Source organism: Somniosus microcephalus, chromosome 3 (assembly GCF_052327205.1).
Source record: "Somniosus microcephalus isolate GS21.2 chromosome 3, FLI_Smic_1.0, whole genome shotgun sequence".
Classification (NCBI taxonomy): Eukaryota; Metazoa; Chordata; class Chondrichthyes; order Squaliformes; family Somniosidae; genus Somniosus; species Somniosus microcephalus.
The window spans coordinates 34,611,728-34,638,751 of record NC_140989.1 but is presented as its reverse complement, the minus strand read 5'-3'; the positions used below and the strand labels follow the sequence as shown (position 1 = coordinate 34,638,751).

General features: G+C 47.1%; 1 protein-coding gene across 4 annotated transcripts in view; it reads left to right on the top strand.

Moving 5' to 3' along the window:
* The window catches only part of crim1 (cysteine rich transmembrane BMP regulator 1 (chordin-like)), a 190,368-nt gene that overhangs the window by 139,192 nt on the left and 24,152 nt on the right, over nucleotides 1–27,024 (top strand). For all 4 annotated transcript variants that reach the window (XM_085980042.1, XM_085980057.1, XM_085980035.1 and 1 more), the window contains 4 exons: nucleotides 7,891–8,019; nucleotides 11,694–11,850; nucleotides 16,222–16,343; nucleotides 23,237–23,446. In XM_085980042.1, the coding sequence (XP_085836168.1) occupies nucleotides 7,891–8,019; nucleotides 11,694–11,850; nucleotides 16,222–16,343; nucleotides 23,237–23,446 (618 nt within the window). The remainder of the gene's footprint in view (nucleotides 1–7,890; nucleotides 8,020–11,693; nucleotides 11,851–16,221; nucleotides 16,344–23,236; nucleotides 23,447–27,024) is intronic.

The following is a 27,024-nucleotide window of genomic DNA, read 5'->3' as shown; positions in this document are numbered from 1 at the left end:
GCCTTAAGAAATATATCTAACTCCTTCTTGAATATATTTAATGAAGAGCAGGGGAGTTCTCCCGGTGGTCTAGCCAATCCCTGAACCAACATCGCTAAAACAGATTATCTGGTCATTACCACATTGCTATCTGTGGGATCTTGCTGTGTGCAAATTGGTTCCACGTTTCCTACATTACAAAACAGTGACTACTGTTCTAAAGCGCTTTGGGGGCGCCCTGAGGTCATGAAAGGCAACGAGTCCGCTGGGAAGTGCACGTGTGTTGAGGTTAGGGTTAAGGCAGGTCAGGTATGGCGCACCGCCTGCTGGCATTCACTACGTGGGCCCTCGCATTCGGAGCGGCGGAATTGCCAATCGATCCCTGGAAATGTACCCCGGCAGGCGTCAGCACCTTCAGGAGAGGAGGGAGGAAGAAAAGGAATCAGATGCAGGAAGGAACTGTAGAGGATTTATAAGACAGGAAGCTAAGAAACACGCACACGTACTCGAGCAGTTGAATTGTGAGTGCGTCATCTCACCTAAACCAGAAAGTAATTGGTGCCTGGCTGGCTGGTGATGTAGACCTGATTACTCTATCAGTCTAACTCTAGGAACCTGGCAGAAAAATTTCCCATTCTCAGAAGGATTCCCACCCTCCCCACTCCAGGTGTTGAAATAATGGATGCAGGTGCCCCAGAAGATAGAAAACAAACTCTCATTTGCCAGACGACAGTAAATCTCACATGGAAACGGAGCTAAGCTGTCATCCGAAAGTCCTAGCCATTCACTACGGTAGCTGCAGCAGAGGAAGGGCAGATTTAAAAATACCTCCAGTGCCGGTAGAAGAAAAAGCACAGGTCCTCGCTCATCCATGAACGGATTGTTAACCCTTGGGGTGCTCAGAGGGTTTCTAACGTAAAATACGACAGGAAGGCTCAAAGGCCCTCCCCAAATCTCCCATCTTTCCCTCTCCACACCCTCCCTCCCAGTTCTCCTGTCCTCATCAGAAGCGAGGTGTCCCCCCCCCCCCACATGGTTTGAAATGTAGGTAAAGCTCTTTGTGACACTGGATTTGTTGCTGTTGCTGCTTTGTTGGTTGAACCTTTCCCCACCTTTGTTCACCTTTTTGACTGGTTGGTTTCACAGATTGTAGTTTCTGATTTGTTGGTGTTAATCAGTGGGGGAGAGCGATGAGCCAATCATTTTTCTTGTGTGTGTGTGTGTGTGTGGCAGACAAAAGGGGGTGTAGCGGTCGGTGTTGGTACGATGCTGTTTTGGTGCAATCAACTAAAACTGTAACTTAACAAAAAATGCAACAAATGAAACTTAACAAATTAAATTAAAATTTGGTTGCCGGGGGGGGGGGCTGGTGATGAAGCACTCCAGTCCCTGGCGGCGCCCACCGGTCGCGGAAGGCCTCGAGCGTGCCGGCGGACACCGCGTGCTCCATCCCCAGGGCCACCCGGGTGCGAACATGGCCGCGGAAGAGAGGCAGGCAGTCGGGCCGAACGACCGCCCGCTGCCTGGACCAGTTAATGGCCACTTTGGCCAGGTCAGTGTTGGTATGATGCACACGAGCTGGACACATATGCACGATAAGTAAATAGATAAATAAGTAGGTCGTTTTTAAAAATACTAATAATACGAACGAGAGCAGCAGCCAAATTAATACATGAGGAAGTAACCCTTCGGGAATGTATAAGTCAAAAATGAGATTTCAACGTCAACACATATTGACTTTTGCTCTTTTTAACCACATCACGTTGATACTGAATCTCGCTTTGGCACGCGGGTTCCCACAAGGGTCCGCATCTCATGTTGCTTCTCGTTTTCAAAGTTAAGTGATAAAAAAACATGCCTAACTTCACCTCCGGCTACGAGAGATTGTCTGTGCCCAGATGATTAATAGCTGGAATAAACTGAACTCTTGTCTGCTGCGTCCCCGTCACATTTAGCAGCTGGTGCAGAAATGCTACTGTAGAGCTGCAGAGGATTATCTGACGCTGTGAAAGTTGAGGCACTGGCCTAAGGTTATTGTGACACTTCAGAACAATGACTCTTGCAGATATGGGGGGGCGGGGGGTATTTGTGTATGTGTGTGAGGGGGACTGTTTCTCTTTTCCGCCTCCCCCCCCCCACCCCCCCCAGTTAAGTTTTAAACACCTGCTTTTGGTTTCCATGGCAACTGTGAGCAGCCTAGACTGCCTTTGACCTTGAACTGGAACCATCTACTGACTGAAAACAATCAAGCCAAGAGAGGCTTTGCACAATGAGAGGCTCTCTTGCCAAGGAATTTCAGATACCTGGGATACTGCAGCCTGATTAGAGTGGTGCTGTAAATGCTCAGTTATTTGAAGAAATGGAAAGAATGTTACACATGAGAGGCAGAAAAGCTGATGGAATGTTTTCTAGGGATAAAATGGAAAGTTGTGCAAGAGAGTTTCAAATGGTGTTTTTTTCCACTCTCCTGCCTTCGGTTTTATTTATATTTTACAACCCTCCCTTTTTCTCAACAATCTCTGCACTATTCTATAGCCAAGAGGCTTAGTAATTCGTTCTCGGGCCTCTTTCAGTGCTGTTCTTAAGTTGTCACGTAAAAATTGTATTGCCAGTTTTTAAAAAAAATTATTACCCTATTGATGTGCGTGTAGGCTTGAGTTTCCTCCCCCAGAAAATATAATTATTAGTAACTTGGTTATTGGCCATAACCCAAAGTTAAGCCCTCATCCCTGAAGGGAAATAGTTATTAACTCGTAAATAGGCCACATGTCCTGCTGATATTTTGCTTTTAAAAGTATGTCAGCTAATGCATTATCAATGCTGTTCATTTTAGATAACATAGGCTTCCCAGCGCCATTCTTAATTGAAGCATCTAGCGCCCCCCTATATCTAGAGTCTTAAAGGGCCCGCCCACAGTCCCAAAAGCCAGTTGACAACCGAATCATTTAGCCCCACCTATCATGGAGACAGAGTTGGGAGATTTCAGAAATAAGTGTGCAACAGTGCCACCTACCTTGGAGACTGTGGATTCACTCAAAGAATATAGACTAACTCCTTCCCCATAGTGTCCCACTGGTCCACTAACTCCACTCCCTAGTACAGTTTTCATTCTTGTACTGGTGCAGTGTAAACACAGCTCTGATTGTGCTAAGAAATAAAAACATTAGAAATCATGAAATGAGTAGAGTCTGTTCCGTCCAACCAGCCCATTCACTGCACACGCCAATGACTCCCCAAAGCCTTTCCACCATCTACAAGGCACAAGTAAGGAGTGTGATGGAATACTCCCCACTTGCCTGGATGAGTGCAGCTCCAACAACACTCGAGAAGCTCGACACCATCCAGGACAAAGCAGCCCGCTTGATTGGCACCCCATCCACCACCTTAAACATTCACTCCCTCCACCACCGGCGTACCGTGGCTGCAGTGTGTACCATCTACAAGATGCACTGCAGCAACTCGCCAAGGCTTCTTCGGCAGCACCTCCCAAACCCGCGACCTCTTCCACCTAGAAGGACAAGGGCAGCAGGCGCATGGGAACACCACCACCTCCAAGTTCCCCTCCAAGTCACACACCATCCTGAATTGGAAATATATCGCCGATTCCTTCATCGTCGCTGGGTCAAAATCCTGCAATTTCTTACTTAACAGCACTGTGGGAGTACCTTCACCACACGGACTGCAGCGGTTCAAGAAGGCGACTCACCACCACCTTCTCAAGGGCAATTAGGGATGGGCAATAAATGCTGGCCTTGCCAGCGACGCCCACATCCCATAAACGAATTAAAAAAAACATAATCTAGGCTAACACTCCAGTGCCATCTTCTGGATGAGATGTTAAACTGAGGTTCCATTTGCCCTCTCAGGTGGACAAAAAAGATCCCATGGCGTTAGTTGAAGATGAGCAAGGGAGTTCTCCCAGTGTCCTGGCCACAGTGTATCCCTCAACAGACATCACTAAAACAGATTAGCTGGTCAGTTATCTCATTGCTGTTTGCGGGACCTTGCTGTGCACAAATTGGCTGCTGTGTTCCCCTACTTTACATCAGTGGCTGTCGTTCATTGGCTGTGAAACACTGCGGGATGTCCCTGCAGTCATGAAAGTTCTTTCTTAATATCACCTCCCCCTCCATACAATTCCATATAGGTGGATTGAGTAGAGCCATCTCATTTTATCTGGTGGCTAGGGCGTGGAGTTAGTAACCTGTACAAGGGAGCGGAGATGGTTAACCTGTAGGACACTATGATGCTGGACAGTTTCACAAGCAATAAAGTTCTCTGATTGAATCCTCGGAACAGGGGTTGGCGCAACCATTAGTCCTTACCTACGTAAAACTGGCGTGTGTCCGATTCGGTACCACAATGCAATTTATCCCTCCGGTGGGTCTGGTTAAAACCAGCACAGATTTGGGATTCCTATTTTGACCCACTTTCATTCTCTTCCAACAGCTAGTCTGCTGGATGCGGACTGAAACCAGTTGATTGCAAACTTAAGCCACCACGAAAGTCTTACCTCTGAATAAACAAGCGGCATTTAAAATTCCAATGTTGGCCCGCCGGAGATTAATTAAATGGCATTTTCCGATTGCAACCAGGTGCACCATCAGTTACTTTGTTTTGTAAAATCCTTTGTTAATTTTATGCTGAAACTGTCGTACTCCTGCCTTGCCAAAGCCGGCTAGTGATAAATGGGCTGCGCCAGTGCCCTTTGACACTCCGGCCTCCATGAGCTTCAGTCCAGGAGACATTCCTTGCACGGTAAATAGCCATTGAGTTTAGTTTGAAATGTGAAATATGCTCCCCGCACTGAGGCTTTGGCAGGTTTACATACAGTACTGTAATAAAAAAAAAGAAAGGATCAGGACAATTCCATCAATTTGTTTGGCTAAGTGAAATAAAGTCCAGTTAATTTTTAAATCAGACTTGACTTGAATTCGCATCAATCTCACAGGGCTTGACACGATTCCAAAAGGCTCACAATGCTAGACAAGCCTCAGCTACTTTTTGTTTTTCCCCCCCTCCCCCTTTTTTTTTTGTGCGTAGGTCCGGCACCGTAAGCATGTTGTGAGTGCGTCGTTGTGAGCTTTCACACTGCTGCAAATGTCACCTTGAGCATGGCGTAGTGCGGAACACTTTAATACTAAACCCTCTGCCCAGTCCAGGCTGGGAGTGTAGAGAAACACCTGAAGACTTTGCCCTTCCCAGGTGGGGATTTTGGTTCTCATCTTTTGGGGAGGACTTCTGGTTGTGGGAGGGTTACACGGTTCATAAGGTGAAAGAAACACAAACACTACACACTTATCGGAACAGGAGTAGACCATTCAGCCCCTCGAGCCTGTTCCGCCATTCACGGCTGATCTGTATCTAAAGCCCATCATTGAGCGTGTAAAATTATCTTCGCAGTGCTGTATCTCTTTTGTGTTTATGCCATAACTGGTTATAGCAGACCACGTCTCCTCACTGCAGCTATATTGTTGGCACATTTCAATCTGTTTAGGTTTAATTCAGTCAGTTGTTTGTAGACTGACAACTCATCCCCACCCTTGGCCGCATGATTATTTAATTATAAATGTCACTTGTATTCATATAGCACCATATCATGTCAAATTGTCTCAAAGCACTTCACACAATGAATTACTTATGGAGTGCAGTGATTGTTGTTACGTAGGCAAATGTGGCAGCCATTCTGTGTGGCAACGTCCCACAAACAGCAATGAAATAAGTGGTGAGGTAATGTATTTCTTTCATGGTGTTGATTTTGTTGCCTCTAGACTCGACTATTCCAACACTCTCCTGGCCAGCCTCCCATCTTCCACCCGCCATAAACTTAAGCTCATCCAAAACTCGGCTGCCCGTGTCCTAACTCGCACCAAGTCCCCTTCGCCCATCACCCCTGTGCTCGCTGACCGACATTGGCTCCTGGTTAAGGAACACCTTGATTTTAAAACTCTTATTCTTGTTTTCAGATCTCTCCATGGCCTCGCCCCTCCCTATCTCTGTAACCTCCTAAAGCCCTCCAAAATACCTGCACTCCTCCAATTCTGGCCTCTTGCGCATCCCTGATTATAATCGCTCCACCATTGGTGGGCGTGTCTTCAGCCACCAAGGCTTAAGCTCTGGAATTCCCTCCCTAAACCTCTCCGCCTCTCTACCTCTTTCCTCCTTTAAGATGCTCCTTGAAACCTACCTCTTTGACCAAGCTTTTGGTCACCTGCCCTAATATTTCCTTATGTGGCTCGGTGTCAAATTTAGTTTGATAACGCTCCTGTGAAGCGCCTTGGGATGTTTTACTACATTAAAGGCGCTATATAAATGCAAGTTGTTGTTGTTAAGGGAGGAATTTTGGCCATGACACTGAGGGAACTCCTTGCTCCTCTTTGAATAGTTGCACTTGAGTGAGCTGCCTCTGACTGGGTCAATGAATTACTTCAGAGTATTTCACTCTGATTTATACCCACATTTTGAGATTTTTCCTGTACGCCCAGTAATGAAAGACTAACTTTAACTGTACCTACAGCAGCGTCCCAGGCACATAGCTTATTCACAGCTATTTGCAGACTGATCAACAGACATTTTGTTCCCCTCAATTTTCATCAAAGGTTTATTTTCCCCATTACTTTCCTCCTCTCTTGAAGGCGGTGATTCCTAGCTGTGGCACAGTACATTGACCCTCAGCTATCGGTGGGCTATTTAACTTGGTGCCATTCTTCATTTGTGAGCTTAGAGAGTGAGTAACAGTAGGCTATTTGACTATGGGAGCATCACAAATTAGCCCAGCCCTAACCAACCTGCGCACACATAACACGTGCACACACGATTCCATCAGGTGTCACTCAATAACAATCGGGCACAGGGACCCTGATTGATATTTATTGCCCCTCCTCTCACCCTGAGCCCAACTGTAGCGCACCGACATTGCTTGGTTGAGATCAGCTATCTCACCACCGACCAGGGATTAGCATGGGGCTTCCCTGGTCTGTATGGTCCAGTGCCACACAACACGGTCCAATTACTAATTGAGCCATTGGAGTGCACTCTACCGAGGCCTATATGCAAAGACTTACCTCGTTCAGCAAGAGCACGAGAAAGAAAGACAGACGCATCATAATGATACCCATAACAGGAAGCCAACACAATCCACCGGGGATCCCCTCGCCCTACAATTCCCCGTCCCCCTCCATATACACTCAGTTGTCAGCTACAGAAATGAACAATATGCAGGTGTCTACATAAGTGGGAATATTTGGGAAAATAGTGTTGGATGTAAAAGATAAAATTACTGGGACACACTGTTGAAGGAAGTAGTTTCCAACAAAGGATGTATCCTTATGGAATGTTGCCCTGATAGCTGAGGCGCGAGTAAGTGCAATTAAAATTTTAAAAAGCTTGCATTGATATAGTGTTTTATCACTTTGAAATGTCTCAAAGTGCTTCGTGCAATGAATTACTTTTGAAGTGCAGTGATTGTTGCAGGCAAATGCAATAGTCATTCTGCTCCAGAAATAGCCCATAAACAAGCAGTGAGATGAATGAGCCATCAATCTGTTCTCTTGGATGGTGATGGTTTCGGCAGCTTTGTTAGGACATTGGGAGACGTCCCTGCTCTTCAAATCGCGCCGTGGGAGATCTTTACCATCCACTTGAAGCACTAGAACAGGCAAACAGATCCATTGTTCAAAATCTCATCCGAAGGACGGCACCTCAGACAATGTAGCACTACTTCAGTGCTGCACAGTGGAAATTATCTGCTCAAACCTTGGTATGGGCCCTGAAACTACAACTTTCTGATCCCAGAGTGAGAGTGCTACCAAATAAGTCAAGCTGACTCTAAAGAAGGGACGGGTGAATCTGCCCAAGCTTCTCTAACACTTCTCTCTCTCTCTCTCTGCCTTTCATCCGTTGCTGCTGCAGAGCCGACATATATCACCATTGGGCCTCCAATATGCGAACTGTTGATCAACTGCACGCTGACAGAGAGGGACTGTATCTACGGCTTCAAGCTGGACCACAGTGGATGCCGCACGTGCCAGTGCAAAACCAGTGAGTACTGCCTTCGTCATTCTGCTCAACATCTGTCAGCTGCTCGAGAGGCTCCGGCACTTAGGTGTGTGTGTGTTGTGTGTGTTGTGTGTGTGTGTGTTGTGTGTGTGTGTGTTTGTGTGTGTTTGTGTGTGTGTGTGTGTTTGTGTGTTTGTGTGTGTGTGTGTGTGTTGTGTGTGTGTGTGGAGTGTGTGTGTGTTGTGTGTGTTGTGTTTGTGTGTGTGTGTGTGTGTGTGTGGTGTGTGTGTGTGTGTGTGTTGTGTTTGTGTGTGTGTTGTGTGTGTGTGTGTGTGTGTGTGTGTGTGTGTGTGTTTGTGTGTGTGTGTGTTGTGTGTGTGTGTGTGTGTGTTTGTGTGTGTGTGTGTGTGTGTGCCAGCCACAGATAGCAACGAGGACTGGATCAGTCTGCATTGCCACCTGAATCTACTAAAAGGGTTTATAAATAGGACTTGCGGTAACCCCCTGTGTGATATGATAAATATCTCCACAAGTGCGGCTGATGCAAATGATTCACAAGTGGGTTATGGCAGCCACACAAGTGGAAATATTTATCATACTGCGCTGCTGTCCATGACATATTCAATTTATAACACTTTTGTAGTGGGGCTTCAGACTGAGGGAAAAGATACTTTTGTAGACAAAGCAAATCAATTGAAACTCCTCCACTGTGACACTTTATTACTGTGCTCCTGTGCCAGGGAAATGCTTCTTTTTTTTTCATTTCCACTGGTGTTGCTTCACAATCTCATCGAGAGGAACTGCGAAGTTCAGTGTTATCTCACTTCATAATGTGCTTTATTCATGTCTTTATGCTTTAAAGGCGGAAAATAAAAATTGAGTCTCCTCTTTGCCGTGCTGCTCCGGTGACGCCGGTAACGGGAAACATTCCTGTGTGCCCCTGAGCGGCTGTGGTGTGGCTTCTGAAATTGGGCGGCTTTGGCAAGGCTCTCTCAGGTGGACATAAAAGATCGTGAGGCACTGTTTCGAAGAAGAGCAGGGGAGTTATCCCCGGTGTCCTGGGCCAATATTTATCCCTCAACCAACTTAACAAAAAACAGATTATCTGGGCATTATCGCATTGCTGTTTGTGGGACCTTGCCGTGCGCAAATTGGCTGCCGCGTTTCCCACATTACAACAGTGACTCCACTTCAAAAAGTACTTCATTGGCTGTAAAGCGCTTTGAGAGGTCCGGTGGTCATGAAAGGCGCTATATAAATGTAAGTCTTTCTTTCTTTCTCAGGCCGGTTTGAAGTCATAGAAAGAACTTTCATTTATATACTGTAGCTCCTTTCATGACCTCAGGGCATGCCGAAGCGCTTTACAGCCAATGAAGTACTTTTGTTTTTGAAGTGTAGTCACTGTTGTCATTAACGTTCCCTCTAAGCTGCACAGCTGTCTGCCGATCCCACGCAGCTCGGGACCGGCTTTGTAAATGTTAAAGGGGCTGCGGACCCAAAATAAAATTAGGGGGAATATTGATTGTCATGGCTTGAAATGGAGCTGCTCCAAGGTGCACTCCTGGTTGGCATCGGTAGATCGGCCTAGCAGGGGAGGGAGTCTTTACTTGAGGGTTTCTGTGCCAGCAGGAAAATTGATGTTCTAAAATAATGCTTCTGGTACGAGGGTCCAACTTGTTCCTTTAATGATTAATGGGGACGCAAAGCCTTCAAAAGAGTAGTTTCAGTGGAAAGAGCCACTTAGGCTGCCGAAATGGCTCAGTGTGTTTATCCAGTGAGTGACTGAGTCACTTAAAACCATGAATTCCCAGGTTTGAGCGCCGGTTTCCGTTAAGTTGGTTGATCTCAGTAGCAGCAGATGGTGCTACAATTGATCTTAGCATCTCTGTGCGAGGGAAGGCAAAGAAATTGGGCCGGGTTGCTGCTGCTGAAAGTTATAGCGTGGCCCCAGTGCACACCTGTGGATACTGGGTAAGGATGCAATTAAATTCAACGAGGATGCTCTCCCCGTGGTCAGATAGCGTGTCGCCAATCTCACAGGGAGGATGATCAGGGGTGAGATGCTGGAGGGCACTCAACGCCCCCACATGGAACTCTACTCCAGCAAGGAGAGGAGGGGAAGGGTGAAAAATACAGAGAGCAAACGCTCACCTCCACAATTTAAACATACACAAGAACTGCCCCCATAAACACGTCCCGGGAGTAGCTCCGGGAACACGTGGAAGCCTTAAAGACGGTTAAATACTTCATGAGCTTGTACCTCCTAAAGGTACGAGAAGAGCTGCTACCTTTTTTCTTCTCTTTCAAGTTATAGAGGAGGGAGTACTTTTACTGAAAACCCACCCCCACCTTAGGCTTTCTTTCTCTTGTCGTGTTTAGTCCTGTCTCTCCCACCTGCGAGCGAGGAACACTAACTATTTTTCAGGCTGTGTGTAACCCAAAGCTGAAATGTTTTTGTTCAATGAGCGGGCTTCAAAGACCCAATAAAAATTCCACTTGCTACATTGTTATGGAAAAAGTGTATTCCCACCGTGCATTTTGTTAATTAGCCTGCTGGAAGGTCGCTGAAAGCTGATTTATTATAAAACGTTAGGGTCAGGGGCTACGATTAACTGCTCAAAGGTGGGTTATGTTTCTTTAAAAAAAATCTTTAGCATATTTAACGTATTTCTCTGACTGCTGGGATTGTACAGTCTTAAAGGGGAACTGTAGGTGTCTCTCTTTGTAAAGTGAGTAAACTGGTAAAGGTAAGGGGCCAAGTCCCACAGCCCCAGGATATCACGAAGGTTCAAAGCGATAAGAAATAAGCGAGGTCAATCGGGATGTCACCATTAGGTGGAAGGGACAAGGTAACGAAAGGAAAAGCCTTTTTTAAAGTTGCCCTGAGAAGCTGGTGAGCCTTCACCTTGAACCGCTGCTGTACTTGTGATGATGGTGTTAGATAGGGAATTCCACGGTGTGTGACTTGGAGGGGAATCTGCAGGTGATGGTGTTGCCATCATGTTGCTGCTCTTGTCGTTCTCCGTGGTAGAAATTGTACGGGTGTTGATCCTGTAGATAGTGCACACTGCAGCCACAGTGCACCAGTGCTATTATTCTACATAAGCAAAAAGAAAATCACCCAGAATGGGAAACAGCTTTTCATCTGCAGCACAGAGCACTGCGCAACTTTATTTATTTTTTCATTCATTCACGGGATATGAGCGTCGCTAGCAAGGCCAGCATTTATTGCCCATCCCTAGTTGCCCTTGAGAAGGTGGTGGTGAGCCGCCTTCTTGAACCGCTGCAGTCCATGTGGTGAAGGTACTCCCACAGTGCTGGTAAGGAGGGAGTTCCAGGATTTTGACCCAGCGACGATGAAGGAACGGCGATATACTTCCAAGTCAGGATGGTGTGTGACTTGGAGGGGAACTTGCAGGTGATGGTGTTCTCATGCGCCTGCTGCCCTTGTCCTTCTAGGTGGAAAAGGTCACGGGTTTATGCTCCAGGACGGAACGGCGCATCGCTGCTCCAACATGGTGTATCACAGAGTGGTCACTCTGATTTTGACATTAACAGTGTAGTTAGGAGGAGTGGGGTGGCAGGAGACTATGTACCGACGATACTCACTTTCCTTCAATAATTCAGGGAAGAGGTGGGAGTAAGTCATTTCAGCTGCTTTAAATGACATTTGTTTGATAACGCCGAGTTTAAGCTAATCTTGTCTTTTTTTCCAGGAGAAGAGCTTTGTACAGGCCTCATATCGGGCTGTGGTTTGGACTGTCCCTTTGGCCTGCAGACCGACGTACATGGCTGTGAGATCTGCCAGTGCCGCGCACGACCGAAGAAGTGCAAGCCAGTGGTTTGCGACAAGTACTGTCCATTCGGATACATGTACGTGCAGGTGCTTTCTTACTGATGTACCGATCCTTGCACAGAACATGCGTTGCGATGGGGGTAACTTTCAACTTCGGGGGTGGTGGGGGGGGTGCGGGAACATAAGGCTGGTATCGGATCGGCCGCACGTTATACACTCCGCCCCCTTTTTTTTCTTTCCATTGGGGGTGAGCGATGCTAATTTGTATTGGGTCGCACATTAGGGGTGACGCTCACTTGCTTCAGTTCTGAAACTGCGAACCGATTGCCGTCTCTTAAACGCGGTTCCATGTGTTTAAATGAATTTGCAACCTGCTTCGCAATTGCTACGTCTTAAAGGTCCCCCCACCCCCGCCCCATACACCCCTCGCATTTCCCCAGTGTTGAAAACTCTGCAGATAGGAAGAGGAAGCTTTCGCAGAAAATAAAAGCCCACACTGTTTTACATCTGTTTATCCATAAGGTCCTGCAACAGTTGTGTACGTGCCGTACCTCAGAGAGTCACACTTGGAAGTGTGAGTCACATTAGCACATAATTGGCTCACTTTCAGAAAACAGCAACAAATCAGAATTAAACAGATAGAGAACCTACCAATGGATAAATATATATATACGTTTTAAAAAACAAGTCATTTCTTTCTGGCTTTTTTCCACCTGCCAAACTACCAACTTCCTTCAGCAATCTGTATTTACTGTAATTAGACTTTTGTGGCCCTTGCAAAGACAGTTAAACAGAATTCCACCTTAGCAGTAGAGAAATACATTGTGCATTCCATGGTATAATGTTACTGTGGTTGTAAAACAGCATATGCTGACTTACTGTGAGCATCACTTTGGAAGATCCAGAATTAACTATAATATGAGGCATTTCCCTGTAATAAACATGTCACTGCAGCATGATTCACTGTCACTGTGATGTAGCAGTTATTTAAAAAAAAAAATTGTTATTGCCTTTAACATGCTCCTAGCGAAGTGTTATTGACCTGTAACAGGCTCCTGGCTGTGTATTATTGCCCCTGTAAGAGCCTTGTATCTATGTGTTGTTGGTGCCCCAGATGCAATCAGCTTACTGAGCACACAGCAGGGAGGAAACCTTGGAACTTGCCTGGTCTGGAAAGATCAGTGCCTCACCATGTGGTGCATTTACTCACTGAACCATCACAGGAGCGTTTCTTGTTTTTCAACGAGGCAGAAATGTTTTATTTATTTTTTTTAAAAATTGTGGATTCCGTCAGATCTGCAAAAGAAAGCGAAGCATTTTAGCAGACATCGCTGTTATCAGTGCTCAGATCGCAAGCTGTACCTAAGCAGTGTAATTATTTAATAACACAGATAGTATCTAAATGTTGAAGTGAATGCCTACAATTTAGGGAGAAGCCAAGATTCGCAGATACGTGAGTAGCAGCCTGAGACGGTGGGCGTGGGGGGGACAGTCGTGTTATACAGCCTTCTCAACAACAAAAAACATGTTGTTTACAAGCCGATCGTTTTCAAGAATGGTAGGTTGGCAAGCTGTTCAACTATTGATGCCATTGCAATCAAGCCCAATCCTGCCCTTCTCCAATGCCAACATGCACACTTTTTCTTTTTGCCTTGGTTCACTTGAATGCGATCAGGAGCGGGAACCCTGGGTGATCTCTCCATCCCTAGCCCAGAGGCTGGGTATTCTGCGGCGAGTGTCTCACCTCCTGACTCCCCAAAGTCTTTCCACCATCTACAAGGCACAAGTAAGGAGTGTGATGGAATACTCTCCACTTGCCTGACTGAGTGCAGCTCCAACAACACTCAAGAAGCTCATCACCATCCAGGACAAAGCAGCCCACTTGATTGGCACCCCATCCACCACCTTAAACATTCGCTCCCTCCACCACCAGCGTACCGTGGCTGCAGTGTGTACCATCTACAAGATGCACTGCAGCAACTCGCCAAGGATTCTTCGGCAGCACCTCCCAAACCTGCGACCTCTTCCACCTAGAAGGACAAGGGCAGCAGACGCATGGGAACACCACCACCTCCAAGTTCTCCTCCAAGTCACACACCATCTCGACTTGGAACTATATCGTCCGTTCCTTCATCGTCGCTGGGTCAAAATCCTGGAACTCCCTCCCTAACAGCACTGTGGGAGTACCTTCACCACACAGACTGCAGCGGTTCAAGAAAGTGGCTCACCACCACCTTCTCAAGGGCAATTAGGGATGGGCAATAAATGCTGGCCTTGCCAGCGACGCCCACATCCCATAAACGAATTTTAAAAAATGTTAAAGTCCAGGCCAAAACTGGCTGTGAAAAGTTACTGAGCCCAACTGTGAGAGAGCTTGAGTAACACACACAGATGAAATGACACAACCGCTGAAGCATTGCTATATTACTAATACAATGACTACATCTCTACTGATGTTAATCCAGCTCCTTCATACTGATACGTTCAGTAACTCCTCCAAGCCAGTTCTCCTCCCGCCCTCGCCACCCACCCCCCCTCCACCCTTTATTGAACATGCACTGTTTAACCAGTAATGATCGAAGGGAAAGCTTGCCAAAATGAATCCTATTCGTTTAGATTTTTTTTTTAAATAGTTTAATGGATACTGCTGTCAAGAATCCCTTTCTTTCTCCAAGTTAGTTAATATTTTATACATTTCCCTGTGTTAAAAAAAATAAAATTCCCTCCACTACTTACCTCTTCCAGAACTCAGCCACTGGCACTGTGCAACCAACAACTAACGGAGCCAGCTATAACTATTCTTCCAATTGTTGAGATTTAAGAGAGGTGTTCAAAATTATGAGGGGTTTTGATAGGAGAGAAACTGTTTCCACTGGCAGGAGGGTCGGTAACCAGAGGACACAGATTCAAAATAATTGGCCAAAGAGCCAGAGGGGAGATGAGAAGTTTTTTTTAACGCAGCGAGCTGTTGCACTGGAAAACGCTGCCTGGAAGGGCGGTGGAAGCAGATTCAATAGTAACTTCCAAAAAGGGAATTGGTTAAGTACTTGAAAGGAAACATTTGCAGGGCTATGAACTTAAAAAGTAGGAGCAGGAGCAGATCATTCAGCCCTTCGAGCCTGCTCCGCCATTCAATAATATCATGGCTGACCCTCTACCTCAACTCCGCCTTCCTGCACTATCCCCGTATCCCTTGGTTCCCTTAGTATCCAAAAATCTATCATTCTCGATCTGAGGAAACGGCAGGGGAGTGGGAATAATTGGTTAGCTCTTTCAAACACCCGGCACAGGCACGATGGGTCGAATGGCCTCCTTCTGTGCTTTCAGATGCTATGGGGGAAAAATTCAGTTGGTTGCGCCACCCGTTAGCGCCTTAAGAGGGCGCTAAGTGGGGCGCAAACCAATTAGCGCCCGGGCGTGGCACTACCCACGCCTCCCGCAAAATTAAGCGGGAGGTTAGTGGTGGCGCTAACCGGTAGCGCTGCGCCACTGGCGATGATGTCATTGGTGTGCGCAGTGCCCCGCTCACGCCCCGGCCGCGATCTTCGGGAGCGCCCCCTGATTTACCGCCGGACGCTATGTCCGACAGGGTCAGGGTGGCGTACCTGCAGCCGGGGAGGTGCAATTTAAAGGGGAGGTGCGGGGCGGCCATTTTTGTTGCTGGCCGCCTGCCAGCACCTGCCTGCGCTCCCGTCCCCGGCCTCCTGAACCCCCCCGCGGAGTGCCGGCTGTGCTCCAAGAGCCTGGCACTTCTCTTGAATGCCGGACTCTTTTGCCTGCACTCCCGATCCCCGGGGGCCCAGCTGGGCCCCAGGTCGCACTGCACAAGGCCCCTCCCCTTTAAGAAGATATTCACTCGCAGCGCCCCAAGAGGGATGCGGGGCGCTTCCAGTAGCGCCCCGCTTCCCTCTTGGGGCGCAACCATTCAATTTCCGGCACAGGGGCGCTAATTTTTCCGGGACGCTACTTTTAGCGCCCTGGCGAAGTTAGCGCCTCAATTGGGACGCTACTCAATTTTTAGCCCTATGTTTCCTCCTTTGCTCTGTTCTTAAGTTTCTGGCCTTCATTCGCCACCTTCCCATTGAGTTACACAGCTCAGACTGAGCAAACCCTCCACATGAGGAATCATGACCATGAGCCCCTATGTTGCCCCACTGTGTCCCTCCGGCACTCCAAACCGAACGGGGCCACCACACTCCCATCAGGCACGTCTTCCCCTTCCACCTTTTAATTGGCAGAATCCAGGCAACAGCAAGCTGGAATCCAAGCTCCTGCTGCATTAAATCTGAGCTTCGAAGGGTAGAAGTTTGAAATTACATTTTAAATGCAAGTTGCCCGGACTGTAGTTTGGAATAGTGCCTTTGAAGGAAAATATATTCATTAAATCATAATGGATAAACTTGCTATTTGGGAATTACTTTCTTCAATACCTTTTCTTTTAAAAACAGGAAGAACAAACATGGCTGTGATATCTGCCGCTGCAAGAAGTGCCCAGAGCGTCCATGTGACAAGTATTGCCCAATGGGATTCGAGCAGGACGTTTATGGCTGCCTTATCTGCAAGTGCAGGGGTAGGAGAGCTAATTGCTTTTACCTGGTGTATTGAGCTGTTGTCACAGTGAGCTTGAGGAAGAACACAATAATTATCAGGCGCTAACGTGAATCCCATTTCTCTTGAGGCCCAAGGAAAATTGTAGTGTCTGTTCTCCTGTTAATTAAGATAGTCATCTTCAGCAAAGGCATCTTTCCTGGAAGGGCTTTGATCCTACTCAACTCCCTTAAGGGAAGAGGAGAGCATAAGCTAATCACTCATATAGGAAAGGTACCCTTTATATATTGCAGACTGTCTCTCAGGAGGAGTTTGGTGTGCAGGTAAGTGCAAGGAATGACAATTCCATTGGGTGTATATCCTGGTTGTAAGTTTTTATTTTGTGTTTGTAGATTTACTGTGTACATAATAGGCCTTTTCAGTCACTTCCTAATTCACCTGCTGAAGTGTCAGAGGCCTGTCTGTCCAGTGATGGTTCCACAGATTCTGGTAGCCTTCAGGTACCTCCGCGCTTGTCATGTGTGAGACAGGACAATGAGTACTGACAAAGTATTTGATGTTGGGTGTGGGGAGGGTAGGGGGCAGTGTGGGGCAGTCACCACAGCTGTGTCTGGTCCCGCTTTAGTTTTTTTAATCTCCACTGAATGTTTCGTATGTTCTCAAAACAGAGTGTGGAGCAGACAAATTGCAAACCCTTGGTTACGAGACCCCCAGCGAGTTTGTTCTGCTGAAATGGCTGGACTCTGCGCTCTTTGAAGAAGCCCTATAAATGCCATTACTTCATTATTACAACAATTAAATGGATTTTTCTATGTAGTTGTCGCTTATTAGCTGGAATGTATCTCTGAAGTACTATAGGAATGGGAAGCACTCACCCAGACATGATTATGCCTCTTTATTGCGTCATGCCAAGTTGAATTGAATTTTACCCATCTGTTTGAGAGCACTAATATTCCTTGCACTCCCAGCTCCCCTCCTGCAGCGGACTTGGGATACACAGACTGATGGGTTTACATTCTCTTCTACATTAAAGCAGTGTGGGGGGGGTTTATGGGGAGATTTAATAGAGGTGTTCAAAATTACGACGGGTTTTGATAGAGTGGATAGGGAGAAACTGTTTCCACTGGCAGGAGGGTCAGTTGCCAGAGGACACAGATTTAAGATGATCAAAAATTCTAGGGGAGACGTGAGGAGATTTTTTTTTTTAATGCAGCGAGTTGTTATGATCTGGAGTGCGTTGCCTGAAAGGGTGGTGGAGGGCAGGAGTTACTAAGTGAGTAAAGGGCTGATGGTGCAAGGCAAAATGACCCTCAGTACCCTCTGGCTCCTGATGAAGGTGCAAGGAATCTGGGCGCCAGGAAGGACAGGATCAGAGGACATTCGGGAATGGCGACTGGGGCGAGGTACTGGAGGACAGTTGGCGCCTGTGGAAATGCACTCGTCATGAGGGAGTCGTTGCCTTGAGGAGAGATGAGGAGAGGTGCTGAAGAAAAAGATGAAGAGAGATTTAAAAAAATGATAGCATCACAGTATACACAGTGTATCCCTGACCTAATTTCAGTCTCTCCAAGGAACCTGCTAGCACAGTTACGTTAATCACTTCACTTCAAACCACTTGAAGCTGTTGGAGCTGTCATGAAATGGAATTTATTTAGGTCATTTGTTTGATCAGTGACTCTACAAATTGTTGAATATTCAGCCCATGTTTTTATTTTTAAAAGTACAGTTTGGATGGAGCACGTGGCCCGCAGTATCCTAAATTGTATTTTTAAAAAGTGACCTTCTTTTGAATTCACCTACTGGCCTCCGGGAGGGTTCCTGCTCCCGATCGTTATCCAGGTGAGCCCTGCAATGACCCTGAGGTGGGAACAGGATTGGACTCGGCTGCGATGCCCCTATGATCAAATAATATGCCAACGCTAACTGTCTGAGCTCACACGTGAAGAGTGGTGACATGGGTCAGGTAGCAGAGGGCAGTCAGTGCCTGTGAACATAAGAAATAGGAGCAGGAGTAGGCCATTCGGCCCTTCGAGCCTGCTCCGCCATTCAATGAGATCATGGCTGATCTTCTGCCTCAATTCCATTCACTGGCCCTATTGCCATATCCCTTGATGCCCTTACTAGTCAGAAATCTATCGACTTCTGTTTTGAATATACCCAATGACTGAGCCTCCACAGCCCTCTGGGGTAGAGAATTCCAAAGATTCTCCACCCTCTGGACTGAAGACATTTCTCCTCATCTCAGTCCTGAATGGCTGACCCCTTGTCCTGAGACTGTGACCCCTGGTTCTAGACTCTCCTGGAAACTACCCAAAGGAGGCAGCCCCTTCAGGGGGTGTGGGGGAGGAAAGTAATTGTGCAGGATGGAAGTTTAACTATTATTGATTGCTTTATTGATTATCTTTTTCTCTCACACACATGCATGCAGGTATATTTTTCAATGAGTAAAAAAGTGGGTTTTTTTCATTTTTGGACTTGTGAAACAGAATGTCCTAAGTGGCGGGATTATGCCCTTCAAATGCAGTAGAAGTAGAAAGTGACAGCGCGGAAATGTGTTCAGCAGCCAGATGTCCAGATACATCTTATCAGTAGGATAAACACTTGGCTATTTGGACAGAGCTATTTAGTCGAGCAATTGATTTCAGTAAGTTACTTGTCACCACTGTCAATGGGAAACTGGCCTGCAGTTTCCTGGCCCAATTAGCCTAATATTCAGTTACTAGCAGTCCCGAGGATCGTGAGTTTAGTCCCAGCAATAATTGATTTGAAGTCACCATGTGAAAGGACATCCAATGTTTTACAGTACAGGAAACTCTTTTTTATCCGGCACCGACGGGACCGGCGTGGTGCCGGTTTATCAAAAAGTCCGGATTACAGAGAGGTTTAGTAAAATGTACGAGAGCCCCGTACACAGCCACAGATCCAGGCGTCCCTGTTGCATGGCAACAGGTGCAGGAACCCCGGCCACAGATCCAGGCGTCCCTGCTGCATAGCAACAGGTGCAGGAACCCCAGTTACACGGCCACAGATCCAGGAACGGCCACTAATATGAAGTAAAAACTTACCTGAACCTACTCCTGAATTTTGCCGGTTAACAGAGATTTCCGGTTATTTAGGTGCCGGTAAATCGAGAGTTTCCTGTAGTATGGTGCACAGTGATATGTAAAAGCCCTGAGGCATAGGGGGCCATTTTAACCCCCAAAAAACGGGTGGATTTGGGTCGGGTGGGAAGTAAAAATGTTAAAAATTGCAAACACGACCGCAACACGCCTGGAACCCGGTTGTAACGGAGGCAAGACGAGGGGCGGGCAACCAATCGCTCTCAGGTGGCGGATCAGTCATTGAAACCTTTTAAGGAGGCTGCTTACCTCCGTTTTAACAAGGTTTCTATTTTTAACTACTGTTGACCGGGTTTCCCGGGCCTCGGGAAACATGGCAGGTAAAAGGAGGCAAGAAAGGCTGGATCCATAAGGTAAGTGCCTTTACAGCACTGCTTGTGGGCCAGGAGGAGCAGGAGTGTTTCTTCCCAGCCCAGCAAGCTAACCCTGTAAACTGCTGTTGGAATAAACGGGTCTTTTTCCAAGTGGCAGGCAGTGACTAGTGGGGTACCGCAGGGATCGGTGCTTGGACCCCAGCTATTCACAATATATATTAATGATCTAGACGAGGGAACTAGATGTAATATCTCCAAGTTTGCAGATGACACAAAGCTGGGTGGGCCTGTGTGCTGTGAGGAGGATGCAGAGAAGCTCCAGTATGATTTGGACAGGTTGGGTGATTGGGCAAATGCATGGCAGATGCAGTATAATGTGGATAAATGCTAGGTTATCCACTTTGGTGGCAAAAACAGGAAGACAGATTATTATCTGAACGGCAATAGATTGGGAAAAGGGGAAGTGCAACGAGTCGTGGGTGTCCTTGTGCATCAGTCGCTGAAGGTAAGCATTCAGGTGCAGCAGGCGGTTAAGAAGGCAAATGGTATGTTGGCCTTCGTAGCGAGAGGGTTCGAGGACAGGAGCAAGGATGTCTTGCTGCAGTTGTACAGGGCCTTGGTGAGACCACACCTTGAGCATTGTGTGCAGTTTTGGTCGCCTTATCTGAGGAAGGATGTTCTTACCATGGAGGGAGTGCAGCGAAGATTCACCAGACTGATACCTGGGATGGCAGGAATGACGTATGAAGAGAGATTGGGTCGATTAGGCTTATATTCGCTAGAGTTTAGAAGAATGAGAGGGGATCTCATTGAAACTTATAAAATTCCAACAGGACTAGACAGACTAGATGCAGGAAGGATGTTCCTGATGGCGGGGGAGTCCAGAACCAAGGGTCACAGTCTAAGGATAAGGGGTAAGCCATTTAGGACTGAGATGAGGAATTTCTTCACCTAGAGAGTGGTGAACTTGTGGAATTCTCTACCACAGAAGGCAGTTGAGGCCAACTTATTAAATATATTCAAGAAGGAGTTAGATATATTTCTTAAGGCTAAGGGGATCAAGGGATATGGGGAGAAAGCAGGGACAGGTTACTGAATTTGGATGATCAGTCATGATCTCATTAAATGGCGGAACAGGCTTGAGGGGCTGAATGGCCTACTACTGCTCCTATCTTCTATGTTTACTCCATACCCCCCCCCACACCATCCCCGTTCTCCACCTGACCCACCACGATCACTCACCACCTCCCCCGTTTCCCCCCACCCCCCCACCACCACCTCTAAGCCTACCTGCTCCTTGGGGTCGCTCCATTGCATTGGGGGAAACCTGCAATTCTGTGTTTCCCGACCATAACTCCCCCCACCTCGCTCCAAAACCACGTCTCAGTAAATATCGGGGCTGTAATGTCCATTTCTCCTCAAATGCCTGGATGCCACTGATCTAGATCAACTGGATGGCGACATCAAACACATTGATACTCCAGCCGAACACTGGATTTGATGCCCATCTCTTCGAGGTGAGCCTCCATTCTCGGCCGTGCCTCCATGGGGAAGAAGTCAGACAGAAGCCTTTCCTCACAGGAAGGGATAAAATCATCCTCAGGCTTAGCGAGTTTGCCCCGTGAATAGCCACGGAGTGTCCTGTGCTCACTTCCTGGTCTGTCCTCAGTTAGCCAATTTCATCCGCGGTAGCAGAAGATGGAACTCCGAGTTTGTGTCAGTGCTCCAGGTTAGACAGGAGGGGAAATCAGCCCGGGTTTCCACTCCTGATCACTGTCTACCAACCCCTGCTGGTAGTGTGTGTGTACATCAGGTGAGGATAGGATTAGGCTCAGCTGTAGTGACCTCTCCATGGCCGGATCGCCTGCTGACATTCATTACCATGGCTCATGTAAATAATGGCCATTTTGATGAGGTGTCCGAGGGAAACCAGCACCCACAAAACCAGTGTTCCTCCTAATTTTTTTTTGGGGGGGTGGGGGGCGCGCCCGCGGCCTCTTTAAGGGGCTGCACGGCCCATCCACAGTTTCACGCATGCGTGAAATTTAACATTCAAAAAGCCTGTCCCAGGCTGCACGGGACCGGCAGAGAGCTGCGCAGTCACGCAGCTGAGCAGCTTAGAGGGAACGTTGCATGAAACCATACTCCAGAAACTGTACCTTAGCAAGGGGATCTAGGTGGCAGAGTGGGTTAGACACTGCCTTCTGACCTTTTGATCCGCGATCCAAATCCAGTCCAGATTGATACGATGAAAGTCTTCTCTGGCTGTAAGGATTCCATAGAATCATAGAATAGTACAGCACAGAAAGAGGCCATTTGGCCCATCGAGTCTGCGCTGGCTCTTTCGAAGAGCAATCCGGTTAGTCCCACTCTCCCACTCTTTCCCCATATCCCTGCAATTTTTTCTCCTTCAAGTATTAATCCAATTCCCTTTTGAAGGCTATAAATGAATCTGTATCCACCACCATATCAACAGTGCATTCCAAATCCTAACCACTCGTTTTTCCTCATGTCGCCTCTGGTTCTTTTGCCAATCAGCTTAAATCTGTGCTCTCTGGTTATCAACCCTCCAGCCATTGGAGGCAGTTTCTCTTTATTGACTCCATGTGAAATGAGGTTGTGTAGTCTCAATCCAGCTCCAAGTGGGCATGGACCTGCAGCACAAAACTGTCCATCATTTGCTGCTAATTTATAATCTCACTCAAACACGTCACATTGTGGCTGGTGCGGGGAATGGAAAAAATGTTATACTGGTGCACTAGGGGCTTTGGCATATTGTTGGGGCAGAGTAAAGGGAGCTTCTTGGCTCAGTTGGTAGCAGTCGCGTCTCTGAGTCAGAAGGTTACGGGTTTCAAGCCCCACTCCAGAGACATGAGCACATAATCTAAGCTGGCACTCCAGTGCAGTCCTGAGGGAGTGCTGCACTGTTGTCGGTTGATGCCGTCTTCTGGTTGAAACGTTAAACCGAGGCCCCGTCTGCTCTCTCAGCTGGATGTAAATGATCCCATGACACTATTTTGAAGAAGAGATGGGGATTTATCCCCGGTGTCTTGGCTCAATCAACATCACTAAAACAGATTATCTGGTCATGTATCTCATTGCTGTTTGTGGGAGCTTGCTGTGCGCAAATTGGCTGCCGCGTTTCCTACATTACAACAGTGACTACACTTCAAAAAGTACTTCATTGGCTGTAAAGCGCTTTGGAACGTCCTGGGGTTGTAAAAGGCATTATATGAATGCAAGTTCTTTCTTTATGCAATGCTAAGATTTTACAGGGAGCATAGTTCTCCTCCTGGTTTGGAAACAGATCAGCCATGATCTAATTGAATGGTAGAGCAGGCTGAGAGGCTGAATGGCCTACTCCTGCTCCTATGTACAAAATCACAATGGGTTTGTGCAGGTGTAAGATTAGCTGTGTGGTTAGAGGGAGAGATTGCGCTGCACAGTGACTCATTCTCGTTTATCCTATCCTTGTCATCCAGAAGTGCCCACAACCATCATGCCTCCGGTCAAAACTGGCTCGTGCTTGTCCATGGACGGCCGGCGACACGAGAGTGGCGAAAGTTGGCACGACGGGTGCCGCGAGTGTTACTGCTACACCGGGCGTGAGATGTGCGCACTCATCACCTGCTCCGTGCCCAACTGTGGAAATCCTACCATCCGCCCTGGACAATGCTGCCCATCGTGCCCAGGTAAGGAGCACTCAACAAACCCACCTGTATAAGTAAAGTGGGCCGGGACGGGGGTGAGGGGCATTTTTATTAACATGGGCCCTTGAATCTGAGCAGTTCATTTTACAGCACAGAAAGAGGTCACTCAGCCCATCACACTTGTGCTGCTTCTCTGAAAGAGCTGTCCACTTGGCCTGTGGACCGACTTTCTATGTTTAGTGAAATTTATTCAGTGTGGGAACTATCTGTAAGACTTTCGGCATTGTGGATGTGCGCTAAATTTAAAATGGCAGGGTTACTGAGCACCAGCTGTGCATAAATGTTAATCCAGTATGCCAGACTCACGGATTAATTTTAGATGATCCTTTGCTGTGTTGGTATCGCTGAAGGGGCTCCAGTTATCTTACTGAGTCCGGCTTCGAAGCTCATTCAAATAAACATTAGTTGTAGTTTGCCATTAGTTGATAGTAAAACACTTGCACTAATTGATGAGTGGGTAAATGCATCATGCTGTGTGGTACTAAAACTGCTTTTATACTGGCACGGATTTAGATTCCGGAAGACCGGTTTCCGTGTTATGCCGTCTGTCATTTACACTGTTAAATCTGGCTTCCTTATCCCAGAAGTAGAGGCGCAGCCCCCTGATAAACTGGGTCTCCGCGGCCAGGATAAGAAATAAGAGCAGGAGTAGGCCATATGGCCCCTTGAGCCTGCTCCGCCATTCAATAAGATCATGGCTGATCATCGACCTCAACTCCACTTTCCCGCCCAATCTCCATATCCCTTGATTCCCCTAGAGTCCAAAAATCTATCGATCTCAGCCTTGAATATACTCAAAGACTCAGCATTCACAGCCCTCTGGGGCAGAGAATACCAAAGATTCACAACCCTCTGAGTGACGAAATTCCTCCTCACCTCGGTTTTAAATGGCCGACCCCTTATCCTGAGACTATGCCCCCTAGTTCTAGACACTCCAGTCAGGGGAAACAGCCTCTCAGTATCTACCCTGTCAATCCCCTTCAGAATCTTGTATATTTCAATGAGATCACCTCTCATTCTTCTAAACTCCAGAGAGTATAGGCCCATTCTACACAATCTCTCATCATAGGACAGCCCTCTCATCCCAGGAATCAATCTAGTGAACCTTCGTTGCACCGCCTCCAAGGCAAGTATATCCTTCCTTAGATAAGGAGACCAAAACTGTGCACAGTACTCCAGGTGTGGTCTCACCAAGGCCCTGTACAATTGTAGCAAGACTTCATTACTCTTACACTCCAACCCCCTTGCAATAAAGGCCAACATGCCATTTGCCTTCCTATTGCTTGTTGTACCTGCATGCTAGCTTTCTGTGTTTCTTGCACGTGGACACCCTAATCTCTCTGAACACCAACATTTGAAAGTTTCTCACCATTTAAAAAATACTCTGTTTTTCTATTCCTACCGAAGTGACTAACCTCACATTTCCCTACATTATACTCCATCTGCCACCTTACTGCCCACTCACTCAGTCTATCTATACCCCTTTGCAGACTCTTGGGGCGGAATCTCACCTTTCAGGCCGAATTCAAGGCGGGACTGCTGGTTTTCGGGTTCCAGTCCCGCCCCCAGCGACGTCCGACGAACAGACACTATTTTGCCCTGATTGGCCTTGTTAAGCCCGCCCTGCGGGCTTGCTGGCCAATTAAGGGAAAGCCGGTGTCAGTTGATGATGCTTCATCTGCCGGTTTTCTTAAAGGCATATGCACCACACTTGTTTGACAGATGATTTGACAGTGTTTGACAGCATTGAGGTGCTGTCAAACACTGATAATCACTGTCCAAAGATGAGCCCTTGCACCCAGACTCTCCAATTACTCTCCTTAGGATAAAACAGATGGCAGCTGCAGCTGAGATTGCAGAAGCCATCTGTCACTTCTCCCGATGAGATGAGGCTACACAAACACTTCACAGCTTGTCACCTGCAGAAACATCTAACCACATTAAAAATTACTTTCACAACATTTCCTTACCTCTGATACTAACCAGTGTCCCATTGCATCCTTCACACCACTTCTGCAGCTGTCATCCAAACACCAACATAACAACAGACCCACAGCACGCCTCACTTACCTTGGCGGGGTTCCCCGACGTCGGGAAGCCCGCAGCAGCAGTCGAAAAATTGGAAAAAGCCTCTTAACTGCCTGTTAACTACCTGTTAACAGGCAGTTAAGTGGCTATAATCCTCTTCCCGCCGCTAGGAGTCGGGTCCCTGCACAAATTGGGGACCCGACTCCCGGGAAGATTGGTTGGAGGCGGATTGGGAGTGGGTTTGGGACGCACTCCAATTTTAGGGGATTTTTCTAGCAGTCCGGCCTCCAGACCCGCCTCCTCAGGGCTGGTAAAATCCAGCCCCCTGTGTTCTCCTCACAGCTTACTGTCCCACCTAGCTTTGTATCATCAGCAAACTTGGATACATTACTCTTGGTCCCTTCATCTAGGTCATTAATATAGATTGTAAATAGCTGAGGCCCCAACACTGATCCTTGCGGCACCCCACTAGTTACAGCCTGCCAACCTGAAAAAGATCTGTTTATCCCTACTCTCTGTTTTCTGTCCATTAAGCTACTATATTACCCCCAACCCCATGAGCCCTAATCTTGTGTAATAACCTTTTATGTGGCACCTTATCGAATGCCTTTTGGAAATCCAAATACAGGAAACTTTGTGCTATCCGGCACCGACGGGACCAAGCTGTTGCCGTTCCCTCAAAACTGCCGGACACTCCAGCTCTAATGTTGAAGCATACGGAGGTTTTCATCTCCGTATCTGACAACAAACACTGTTGCTTAGCAACAGCTTCTAAACAGTCGGCTGCAGCTGCAAGTGTCTCTAGCTGAAGCCGTTGCTATAGCTACAGACCTTGCAGTGCCTGACTGGGGAAAAAAAAGCAACGAAAAGAAACAAAAAGAAAAAAAACGGCTCCTGATTTTTGCCGGTGGCTCGAGCTTGCCGGACATTTAGCCTCTGGATAACACAAAGTTTCCTGTATACTACAACCACTGGTTCCCCTTTATCTACCCTGCTAGTTACATCCTCAAAAAACTCTTAATAAATTTGTCAAACACGATTTCCCTTTCATAAAACCATGTTGACTCTGCCTAATCATGTTATGATTTTCTAAGTGCCCTGATACCACTTCCTTAACAATGGATTCCAGCATTTTCCCGACGACTGATGTCAGGCTAACTGGCCTGTAGTTCCCTGTTTTTTCTCTCCCTCCTCTCTTGAATAGCGGTGTTACATTTGCGACCTTCCAATCCGCTGGGTTGCTCGGGATCGCAATGCTCTCCACAAACTCCCACATATTGCAGTTACGACACACCACCTGCCCTGCCATTTCTAACCTTGTTTTATTTATTAATTAATTAGTTAAAGCTTTTATTCAATCGATATTTTAGGATTATTGTTTGATTATTTTATTTAGTTTAAGTTATTAATTTAATAAGTACTAGCAAGTTACAGTTTCTCAGCTCTTAACTTAACCTCCTTCCCTAACTTAGAGAGCAAAAAAGAGCTGTAATACTCACCAACCAATCACCTGCCTGCGCTCCTGTGACGTC